The 12,798-nt window shown below is 35.0% G+C and overlaps 1 protein-coding gene across 2 annotated transcripts in view; it reads right to left on the reverse strand.

Annotated features, from left to right (window-relative positions):
• Positions 1-870: 870 nt before the first annotated feature.
• Positions 871-12,798, reverse strand: part of LOC150078566 (SAP30-binding protein) — a 142,407-nt gene continuing 130,479 nt past the window's right edge. Inside the window, exons 11-12 of one of the 2 annotated variants that reach the window (XM_090385462.1) lie at positions 10,481-10,657; positions 871-1,704 (exon numbers count right to left, since the gene is read on the reverse strand). In XM_090385462.1, the coding sequence (XP_090241588.1) occupies positions 10,482-10,657 (176 nt within the window). In that variant the 3' untranslated portion in view covers positions 871-1,704; position 10,481. Of the gene's footprint in view, positions 1,705-10,480; positions 10,658-12,798 lie in introns of those variants that run through there. The other variant, XM_090385463.1, reaches the window with a different exon arrangement.

The raw sequence follows: 12,798 nt of genomic DNA on the forward strand, positions 1-12,798 counted from the left end.
GATTTTTTAATTGTTTTCGTTTTAATTTCTGGAGAGTATCGTACGTACGTATCATACTGAGGTAGACTTCTCTTATCCTTTTACAAAAATTTTGCAGAAAAGAAAAATCTAAGTTATCGTGAGCAGAAACCATGCAGATCTTTCCCAACAATGGCAGTAGTAGTTTCACAGTTTGAAACTACTATTGCAAATGCACTGTACTGCATATATTGTCTGATGCGGTGTTCAATCATCAGCAATTTTCACAGGCTGTGGACTGAAAAACTGAGAATAACCTAAGAATTTTAAAAATCCTCTCCAAACAAGCGACAAAAACACTATACTGCCATGGACGAATGTGATGTGAATAAGTTCACAAAAATTCCTCTAGCTTTGAACCAAGAAATCATTGTTCTTCCACAGCAATGGTGATTACAAATTACCCAGGAGGGCTTTCGTTTATGCAAAAGTAAGCTTATAGTATTATTCACTTGCTCTCCTTTCTAGGGTGTTTTTTTTTTAAACAAAATAGACTACTGATTATCATAAGAAAAGGAACAGAATTGTGCATATTTGCCATCAAGTTGAATTCTTAAGGTCTCAACACTGAGATTCCCACTATTTATTATTCTTCTCAATGATATTTGCTGACATTTTGGGTAATTGTAACTTACATAGATGATATTAAAATTTATAAATAAATTTTATTTATTTAAAAATTTAATACTGAGAACTTAGTATTACATAGCAGTTTACACTGCTGTACAATTCTTTCTCTCTAAATCTTGAAAAATATTCCATGATTTATTTATTCTTTTAACAGTCATAAAAGAATGATAATATTTTCAATATTTTTAATACAATAACATAGTGCTTAATAATTAAAAACAATGCTATTTTACACAAGGAACTGAAATTATATTTCCATTTTATTGTAAATACTCCCTATATGCCTGCAATTATAATCAGTGCTTGAAGTGTAGATTGATGCACGTGGATGACATCCTAGTGTTTTCATAATGCCCCAAAAACCATCATGCTACTTCCAAATAACTCTACTTCCAAACAACTAATTTGAGCCAAGAAAGAACCACAGATGAAGTGGAAGTTCAACACTTGTGGACAAACCCATTCCATTAAATTTCCTATTCATCGGCTTTGCCTTTCAGAGCCTCCCTCCTCCACTTAACTTTTCAAACTCAAGAAATTTGCAAACCATTTTGTGTATTCTCCCCTTCACTCAACTTAACCTGAAAAAAAAACTGCAGGCATTCTGCTTATTTCTGCATCTTACAAGCATAAGCTACAAGGTACATAATTTATATACATCAGAATAGAATCTTTAATTGCAGTATAAGTATGAATTCAGCCATTTGAACTCATAAAGTATAAAAATGAACAAATAAATAAAGAATATCAAGCTTAATATTTATGAAAATTAAAAATTTATAAAAAAAATTTAAGATTAAACGTAAACTTTCACTTATTTGCAATTTCTGGAGAACAAATACTCTATGGATACATGGATATCACTTTCCAACAATGAGAGAAACAACAAGCTTCCTTTCATAAAAATTAAATTCATCTTCTGAAGATCATTCACAATGATTACTGAAACTCTAAACCTCATCTTTCATATTGATTCGATAATCCTGTTTAAAAAGTTTTAAATTTCTTTCTAACTTCTTCAAACATACAATAATCCAACAATGAAGTTTTAAAAACCTACAAAATGTAAATATAAAAACAGTGAAATAGCAATAATATTTTTATTTTATAATTGTAAAATGATAAAAAAACACACACAAAAAAATGCAACACAGTTAAAACTGATGGACAGATACTCAGTCATCAGTTGCAAAGAAGAAAAAGTAAAATCAAGAAGTGTACAACATTAACCCAGCAGTAGTGGCAAATAACTAGACATAATTTCAGCATTTCAGATGATTAAAAATTACAATTTTTTTCTACCTTCCTAAATACAGTCAAACTTTTCAGGAGAGCAGAGTCTGTGTGGTTCTAAATACTTAATGGTAAAAGAAAGTTGACAGTGGAAAGTGTGCTACACACACTGCATGATAGTGATAAGTGTGATAAGAATTTCTATATGCAAATTGAATGGGCAAGTTAGCTGAGTGCTCTGTTACTGGGGGTTTCAACTTAACATATTCATTGACTGACAAATTGACCTGAGGAGTAAATTAAATTTTCTAAATCAACTCGATGACTGCTATATGTGTCAATATGTTATAGAGAGTAAAAGGGGTAGGAATATTCTTGATCTGAATATTCTTGATCATCACCAGTGAACAGAACCATATCACATATGATAGTACTAGAACTGTTAGCAGCAAGTGACTATAGTGTCCTAAAGTGGATAACTTCAGTTGCCAAGGGTAAGAGCAAGAGCTTCAATTTTAAGAAAGAGAATTACTGTGGACTGAGAAAGTCCTTGGACTCAATCAAATCAGGATGAAATATATAAGATAAAAAATACAGTATAACTATGTGGTACTTTCAAGACATTCATCATAGAAGCTACTAGAGCATACGTTCCATTAATCTCCTTAATGGAATTAACCTCCTACTACAGCAGTTTCCAAACTGTGCACCACGGCACCCCAGAGCGGCACAGCAAACTCACAGGGACACCACAGGATATTTTAAATTTTGTCTGTCAACATCTGTCGGACAACCCACGAACTGCTAGCTTGAGGTAGTTCACAGTTTCAACATTACTTATTAAATTGTTTTGACCTAACTACTTAATAAACAGAACTGTTAGGTATTTCTTTTGGCCTAGGGGTGCCATGAACCAAGAAAGACTGGGAACCTGTGTCCTACTATATAAGGAGGATGCCAAGATCGACAAAAAATGATTTGCAAGTTTAATACAGCAAAAGCAGAAGACAAAAAGAGAGCTATTGGCAAAGAATGGTGACAAGGAATTTTATTCAAACTTAAATATGAAGAGGAAAAGATTAAACTGCACAGGTTGTTGTTGTTTGGTTTTTAGGAGCATCAGCAACTAAGGCCATATTGCTCCGGGATATGCGGTGGTCATTCCCTAACCTTTCCACATACTCCGTGTTTGGTGGCGACGGGCTCGAACCCCAGTCTAATCAAGAAGCGTGTGCTACGCACTGCTGCTCCTTCCCACCTGGCTACAGAGGCACCTAACTGCACAGGAGTGTGGCTCAACAGATACTTTGTACTGATCTTCACAGCAGAAAGCTCCTTCTTGGGTGGATGCTAACATACATGCCTACCTTAGCAGTACAATATATGATATTGACATTCAGTGGCAGTACAGCAAATTGCAAGAAGGATCAGATCATAATTGCAGGTAAGAAATTTTAAGCAATTTTAAGGGCACAAGCCAATTGTGTGTGTGTGGATTCAAATTTTAATCCCCCATTTGGCAAAGTCGAGCTAATCTGACTCTACCATTACTTGCAAAACCCCCTGAGATTAACCAACCAATTCTGCTTAGTGGCCAATTTAAATTTTCAAACAACTGCAAGTTTAATACAAATGAAATTTTTCCTATCCATATTTCATTTAAAATTTATAGACCAGAAAGTTGAAAATGGGATGTTGATTTCATTTGGCCTAATTATGGTATTAGCATTGGCAAATGATGAGAGGAAGCAAACGTATACAGCAGCAAACAGGAAAAAATAAAATAATAAAATAAACCCTACCTATCTCATCTGACCACATCACCACTAGCAATCTGTCTAATTCTTCCTTAAATTTATTCAAACTATTAACTTCCACATCAGATGGAAGCTTGTTCCAACAATCTATCTACCCTGCAGACATCCTTTTTCAATTTAAATTTGTCCTCTTATGTGTGTTGTTGTTGTCAGAGAAAAGAATAAGGTTGTCATCAGCATTTACTCTTTTTCAATTACTCTTTGTGTTCTATTTAGCAGCAGAACACAAAGATCAAGATTTGGAAATCTGTAAATGTCTTCACATTATTTTTGGGATGATGTTTTTAGAAACAGAAGAGGTGGATAACATTTTTTTTGTGTTTGAACTTAGGCAAGATTCAACTTAGTGATCTTTGAAGAAAGCTCTTCCAAATTCTTGAATCAGAAGGCTTGCTGATGGAATGAAGATAAAAAGATTACCAGTAATGTCCATAATGAAGAAACTGATCAATTTATGAGACATTTAAAACATTGTGTAAAGAACAAAAGAAGCTTAGAAAGTTTTTTTGAAGTCATTAGTCATTATAAACTTTGTAGAAATGCTGTGAATTTTCAAATTTTAACAACTAATTTGAACTCATGCATTTGCAATTTAATTTTGGACAAAATAAAATAGACTGCCCATTTGGTTTTTTCTATGGAGGAACTATACCAGAGTGTTTTTGTATTTTTTCAGGGATATTTTATCCTAATACCAGAATAGCCCACCCAAAGATCACTCCAAAATATCCCCCAAAGAAAATAATAAATAAAATTGGAGGTAATCAATGCAAATTTAAATTACAAACATTTCAAAGTTCAAAGTAGCCTTAAATATTAAAAAATTATTTAGATACTACAAATATAAATGAAGATTCCAACTATCATGTGGGGAAAAATGTCATCATTAAGTCCAAACTAGTGTGGTTGAATATCTTTCCATATCCATTTTTAATAAGTTCATATTAATGAAAAAAGCTGGTTCAAAAGGAATAAAAAATTACATTATTTATAAACAAAAAATATCACAATTTAATTATACTAAATTTAATCAACACAGTTATATAAAAAGTAAAAAGAAAATTTCAAAATTTGTATTTTTACATTTAAATTTGTACATTTAAAAAAAATTTATTTACAGTATCGTGTACAGGTAGTTCTCGACTTTACGAGTTAATTTGTTCCTAGTGCGCACTCGTAAAGCGAAAACTTGCAAAGCAAATTTTCGCTTTGCGAAAATTACAAATGTTAAAGAATGTTTATTCTTCGTCATCATCGACTAAATGCACACTCGTTGATCACTCATTATTGGCTCGGCACTCGTTGGTTTTTTGCACAAAGAGTCGTCTTCTTCAGAAATGTTTCAAGAGGCGTTTGTTTCCAAGATAATCTTCTCTATTAATTATAAATTTCACGATTGCATGCATAAGCATTTTTTAACAGCACACACACAAATTGCAACTAACACGATTCGCGTGGAGTAACAAGTTTACGAAGCTTAAAAAAAAAAGGAATGAAGAGAAGATTCTGAAAATTTATTTGTTTTTTATACCATTGAAGATTTCAGTAAAGGGGAAATACATTTCACCATAATAACATAAAAAACCACACAATTCCAGCTATCGGTATTTTCGCAAATGCAAGAAGATCGAGTTTACTATCATGTGTTCTGTTTATAATTGCTTGCAATAACAGAAAAACCCAATAAACTGGAAAGTGCAAATTGTTTTTATTGTTTCATGGTTGTGACCTCCAGAAATGTGCTTCAGAAAATTATCACAAAGGCATTTAAAATTGATTCTTATAACGGAACATATGATAACAATGATTGACAATGTAGTGCATTTTAATGATTTGAATTGGTAACTAATACAATTTACAAACCACGCTCGCAATCTTTTATATGGCTTTAAGGTCACGCTCGTGACCTTAAAAATGACATTTTAGAGACAAAAATAAATTAGTTATACAGCAAAAATTTCAACTTCTGAGATCTTGAAACGAATTACCAAAAAACAATGTGTTATTGGGTTCACGTTACGATATTTTAACAATACGATGGTGTCTCTGGAACTGATTAATATCGTAAAGTGGGGTACACTGTACAAAGGGTACTAGGAAAGTTTTGCAATATGACACAACAATGAATCACAGGAAGCTGCTTGTTGCTGCATGTTGAGACATGTTCATAGGTGCATAGTAGCCGCCGCGCCAAGTCGATGGGCTCAGTTATTCATTAGTAGTGAGAGTGTAAAGTGCTTGCGATGGCATCGTGGTCACGAAATGAGATAAGGACAGTTTTGCGGTATAATTTCGTGCGTGGGTTAACCATAGACCAGTGCTTAGAAGAAATGACTCTTGCACTAGATGATGATTGTCCACATCCTACAACGATATTCAGGTGGTATAGAGAATTCCAAAGGGGAAATTTCACTCTGGAGGATTCTGAGAGGCCGGGAAGGCCACGAATGTCAGTTACGGAGGAAAACGTTACTGCTGTGAGGAAAATGCTTGACGAAAACAGGCGAGTGACCTACCAACAGATAGAGGATACTTTGGGCCTAAATGCACCAGCAATTCATTCGATTCTGCAAGATCATTTGCACGTGAAGAAACTTTGTTCTCTCTGGGTGCCCCATCAACTGACTGAAGAGCAGATGACACGACGTGTGACTTGGTGCCGGGAGATGTTAAAAAAGTTTGATAAGGGACAATCTCGGTATGTGAACAACATCGTGACAGGTGACGAGACTTGGCTGTATTATTACGATCTGCCGACCAAGGCTCAAAACAAAGTTTGGGTCTTTGATGATGACGATACACCCGTAATTGTCAGAAAATCCCGATCTGTAAAGAAGAAAATGATAGCTGTATTTTTCAAATCGAGTGGAATTGTGGAACGTGTCGTTTTGGACACGCAGAAGACAGTCACAGCTAAGTGGTATACTGAACAATGCCTGCCTAAAGTCATTGGATCTATGAAGAACCTGCGGCCAAAGTCAAGAATGGACACCTGGTACGTCCAATAACGATAATGCTCCAGCTCACCGCGCCAAAGCCTGCACCGAATATTTGACCACGGCAGGACTGAAACTTCTCGAGCACCCTCCCTACAGTCCAGACCTTGCTCCCTGCGACTTTGCACTGTTCCCGCATGTGAAAATGAAGCTAAAAGGGAGGCGGTTTTCCAGTGATGAGGACCTTCTACGGGCTTGGGACAACGAGTGTGCTTTACTCCCTAGTGAAACTTGGCAGAACTGGTTTAAAGATTGGTTTCGGAGGATCGATAGGTGTATTGAATGTAGAGGAAATTACTTTGAAAAAATTAAATAAACAAAGCTGTATTGCAAAACTTTCCTAGTACCCTTTATATTGTATAGCTATGCATGTGGTTTGGAATGCGGTATTTATGAATGTTTAACATTAATTTTTTGTAATTAATATTCATATTTTCGATTTTGTTGATACTTGATACTTGGGAAAAAAAACTCGGAAACCCGGGAACTCGTAAAGCAAAAACTCATAAAGCGAGAACTGCCTGTATTCATATTGGTCAGAGGTTCCCAAGGGTAGAGTGCACTGCCCTGGGAGAGAGATATTATTTGCATGAAGTACTTTCTTAATGAAATATGGACTTTTTTTAATCCTTTACTTGTTTGGCACAGTGCAGTTATCACACAGTATGAAGAGTGGCCAATTCAAAACTCCAACCTTAGTATGACAGTTTCTAATCATGACTTTAATTTCATACCAATTGAGGCAAGAAAGCAAGTTATACGGTATCAGCCAAAAAAAAAAAAAAAAATACCTTCCCTTTTCACCCATCCATTTCCTTCACTCCAAAAGTTTGTCCAGTTCTTCCTTGAATTTATCTAAGCTATCAGCTTCCACAATGACTGATGGAAGTTTGTTCCAGCAATCAACCATCCGCTGGTTAAAGGCCAATTTGAGCAAATCTATTCTACAACTGTCTTTCCTCAATTTGAATTTATGACCCCTCAAGTGCACAATCTGAGCAAGAGAAAGAATCTCATCAGCATTGAGCTTGCTCAAACCATTCAAGACGTTATACACCTCAATCAGATCACCTCACAGGTGCCTAGTCTCCAGACATTGCAATTTGCAGAACTTAAGTCGTTCTTGGTAAGAGCAAGCCTCTGTTCCACCACCAATCTTGTAGCCCTTCTCTGTACTCATTCCAGCAGCTCTACATCCTTCCTAAAATGAGGCCTCCAGACCTGCATGCAGCACTCCAGGTGTGGCCTGACCATTGCCTTGTACAATGGGATAATCACCTCCCTGTTCCTGCTAGCAAAGTGCCTGTATATCACTGACAAGACCCCATGAGCTGCTCTGGCAACCTATCTGCATTGCTCAGAAAACTTCATACCTGACTGAGTAAGCACCCTCAGATCTTTTCATTCTCCACTACCCTGAGTATAGTACCACACAGCTGGTAGGTTACTGTGGGGTTACTGCTACCCATATGCAATACTTTGCATTTGTCAATGTTAAATTTCAGTTGCCACCTCTAAGCCCATCTGCTCAACTTTTCTGGATCCTGTTGCAGTAGTGTGTTGTCATTACTATCATTAAAAACCTTGCCAAACTTCGTATAATCTGCAAACTTGGACATTAAGTTTGACATACCTTCATTAATATCACTGATAAATATAGAAAACAATAATGGGCCCAACACCGAACCCTGGGGGACTCTACTAATAACATTACTTTGTCATACCAATTATATTGATATGACAAGTTATGTTTCAAGAGGCAACTGCATCCATCACACTAAACCACACATGAAACATTTTATTTAAGTCTTTGAGATTATTATTATTATTTTATTTTTTTAAATAAAAACTACAAATATGAAAGATATTAGAACCTATAATACTTAGTACAGAGCACATGCTGAGAGGACAGAAGATACCTACCTACTGACAGTACCTTGAACTGATTTGAATTTCTGTAGATTTAATTTTTTTGGAAATACATGTGAAGGAAGGTTGCTCCGGAAAAGCCAAAGTAAAAGGATTAAATCAAGAAAAGAAAAAGATAGTTCGGTGAGTTTGGATTTGGACAGTGAATGTATGTTGGCTGGTTGCAGCACATGTTCAGACTGGTTTGGAAGATCAGTGGGGGAATTACAAATACCAATTCAAGTATTGAAACATATGTTAATTTATAAAAATATGTATGTATAACCATAGTTGTATTTTATCAAATCAAATATAAAAAATTTCATTGGTTACAGGAGGAAGGAAATAAAATTTATGAACTATGTTAAGGGGGCACAAGGTATAAAAGTTTGGAAACCTGTGATATAGGTATTCCAGATGCATATAAATATGTTCATTCTTTGGATTTAACATCCTGTTATAAAAATTACATATATATAATCTTTACTGCAGCAGCTGTGACAAAACCTTGCAATAAACCCCATGCCACTGCTGTGGGCTTAACAACAGGAACAAATTAATTCAAAAATTAAACAAAACAGATAATGGAATAGATTCAGTCTACCAATTTAGGAAACAGTTAAAGTATATTAAAATACACCAATAGGATCATTTACCAGTACAGAATGCTTTAAACATTAGCAAATCTAACATTTTTCTGTTTGTGCATTTCTGTTCAGATATTTTATTAGATTTCAACTGATTTTGATTGCTTCAAGAAAGATACTATTGCATACTTTGCCTTCTTCAGAAATGTTGAATCAAACTTTTGTTCATAACAATGGCCTAACATCTCAAGACTTGGTTGTCAGGAGCACTAACAAAGCTTCACGCAAAAGAGACAATTTAAACTCACTTTTTTAACCTGGCTAAATATCCTTTCACAACTCAGCACTGTACATGAAGAATTGTTAAAATGCCAAAAGACAGCCAATGTTTATGTGCATGATCAAAACTCTCTCTCTCTTTTCCTTTTTTTCTTTTTTTCCAGTGGCAAAAATCAGTTGAAATTGTTTAAATCTATCTTTCTTTTTTGGCACTTCTTTCTAGATAATAGTAATTTCCACCAGGTATTCATTAAGATCCATTTTCAGCACACAAATTAATTCGATGATAAGAAGGGCCTTGTTTAATACCACAAGGCACTCAATCTCCTCTTTTAATATCCTTGCTACTCTAGTTTTTATGCCTACCATTACAGGTGGATTATGAACACCAAGTGCTAGACAGTTCTTTGAAGGAATTATACATGCTTTTAGGTTTTTCAAGTTGTCCAATGTTGTACCCTGTACAAGAGTTACCAACCAATTCTGGCATTGAGAGCAAGATGCTTTCAACTCAGACTTAACTGTAAGCAGTCAAAGAGAGTACACATTTCAAATGGCTCCACTATGCTAACTGATGGGGATTAACATCAGGTGTCTGATACACAAATTTTTGTTTTAAATTTCTTTAAATTTTATTTCAGTTAGTTTTAAATCTTATTTCAGTAGTTTTGTGAAATTAATTTCTATAAAAGTTTGTAAATTTAATCTTTAACATATCTAAAGTATTTCTGCTAATTTAAATTCCTTCCAGTAACTTCAGTAGCTTAATTTTTAATTTTACTAGTGGATAAAATTTTGGTATATAGTTTAATTTTTGTAATAGTTTGTTAATTTTCATTCGGTAATATATTGTAAATTTAAATTTTGTAATCTTTCTTAAGTTAAAATTTTATATAAATAATGGTTTACAAGTTTAAAGAAGTATTAATAAAAATTTGGCACTTTAATGAAAAAAATTTCTTCAGCTTTCAGACAATATTTTAACTAAGAACAGAGACATCTGTATGCATACCTCACTGCTTAGCTTTTTTAGATATTGTTCCAAATGCAGATATGACTGTTGGCTTTGTTCCTGTAGATGAAGGAACAGGAAATACACTTGGAGGATTTGCAATTAGTGTTGCTGGCTTTAGTGGCAAAAGGGACTGACCAGCTCCAACATCCCATTTACTTTTACGTTTCCCATTATCTGCAAAAAAATTATATTAATAATATTAACTGAAGAGTATTTACAGTTGCATATAGGCATATTAAATGAATAAAAATAGCTTTTTTGTAATAACTTAATTTATTGGTTACACTGGTGTTAATAAGCATTAACATTCATTTGTGCAATTCAATCACCTATTCTATTGTTTAACTCATAACAAGACTAAACAGTACATCTCATTTTATTTATTTATTTATTTTTTTAAGTAAACCCCAAACACGAGAGGTATAGAACCTATAGTACTTAGTACCATGCTTGGGTTGGAGGTTGAGAAGACGAAAGAAGATATTTGTTGACATTGGACTTGAAATTCTGCAGACTGTAATTTTCAGGAAATACGTATGAAGGAAGGTTGTTCCAGAAAACAGAAGTTGAATGGATAAACAAGGAAGATGAAAAGTTGGTTCTGTGAGTTTGAAGTTGGCTGGTGGCGGCACGTGTTCGGACTGTTTTGAAAGAGAGAGCGGGAATTATAGAAGCCAATTCAGAAGAACAGTGCCCATGGAAGTATCTGTAGAAGAGGCATACAGCAGAAACAGTAAGTCAATAAGACAGCGAGTGGAGAGACTCTGTTAGAGATCAATCATTAATTAACATAACTGCCCTCTTCTGAATGGATTCAAGAAGCTCAGAGAGGTTTTGGAGGCACCACCCCAGATGTGGAAACAATATTCCATGGCAGGGAAGATTTGCGATTTATACAGAGTGAGCAGCTGTTTAGAAGAAAAGTAACGCCAAGAGCGAAAGAGAAAACCAAGTTTTTTAGATGCAGAGGAAGCAATATTTGTAATGTGCTTGTGCCAAGAGAGATTAGAAGTCAGGGTAACCCCCAAAAGAGAGATATCATTTTACCTAGAAATTGAAGTGGCAAAAGGGACTGACCACAAATTTCAACAATTTCTCCTCCACTTTGCTCTCAGTTATTACAAAATCCTGCTACAATTTTATAACCTTCTGCCATTTTGAAACCTTAATAATTCCTCATGTGTGAATGTAGATGCAAAATACTCATTCAGTTTGTTTGCTATATGAGCAGGATTATCAATCGGATTCATCCCCTTCCTTTTAGAGTTTATATAAGTAAAGAAATCCTTGCTGTTTTTCTTAGCATCTTTTGCCAAAGATTTCTCGTAATCTGCCTTAGGCTTCTGAGTCGCATGATAATTTATATGCATCCCATGCATTTTTCTTCTCTGTTACGAATCTCATTAGTTCATTTGATAACCATTTAGGCCTAAATCTTGAAGAATATTTCTTAATAGGTATGAAACTTCTAGTAGCATCCACAATTAATTCCTTGAATGCTTCCCACTTAGAATTTACTGCTGGTAACATCGTCAGTTGATCCCACTGTACAGAATTTAAAAACTTTCTGAGACCACTTGCTTTCTTGCATCACATGCCACTACTACTACTAAAGATGAGCAGAGGAGCAAAAGAATTCTTTTTGCGAGATATAAGACAAACTGAGTTTTAGAAGGTTGAAATCAACTAAGTTGTCTTAGCCCCACTAGAGAATTACCTGAAGATCGGCATTTAAGGAATTGGTAGCAGATTTTCGAGAAGTTGAAGCTGATTGAACAGGGCAAGGTTTCTGAAAATGGAAAGTGGAATGCAATGTGCTATCATCGGCAAAACTATGGATAGGATTTTCAGTCAATGGAAGGTCATTAATAAATAAGAGGAAAAGAGTGGGGGAAAGAACTGAACCTTGGGGGACACCGGCATTAGTGGAGAAGTTAGAAGACAGAGAGCCATCTACCATCACCCTCAGTGAGTGATCAGAGAGAAAACTGGATAACCAATTACTAAAAACAGTTGGCAAACCATAAGATGGAAGCTTGTTTAGAAGAACGTTGTGCCAAACACGATCGAAAGCCTTTGAGATATCAAGAGCAACTACTTGTGTTTCACCGAACCTTTCCATTGAATTAGTCCATAAATGGGTAACATAAGCCAGAACATCACCAGTGGATCGACACTGACGGAATCCATACTGGCAATCGTTGATCAGATGGAAGGTTTCTAGGTAGTTTAAGAGTTGGTGGTTAATTGATTTCTCCATTACTTTAGAAAGAGTAGAAGTAATTGCAATGGGACGATAATTGGATGGGAGGGAT

The sequence above is a fragment of the Mastigoproctus giganteus genome, chromosome 11 (assembly GCF_048544385.1).
Source record: "Mastigoproctus giganteus isolate SK-2022 chromosome 11, ASM4854438v1, whole genome shotgun sequence".
NCBI classification, from domain to species: domain Eukaryota; kingdom Metazoa; phylum Arthropoda; class Arachnida; order Uropygi; family Thelyphonidae; genus Mastigoproctus; species Mastigoproctus giganteus.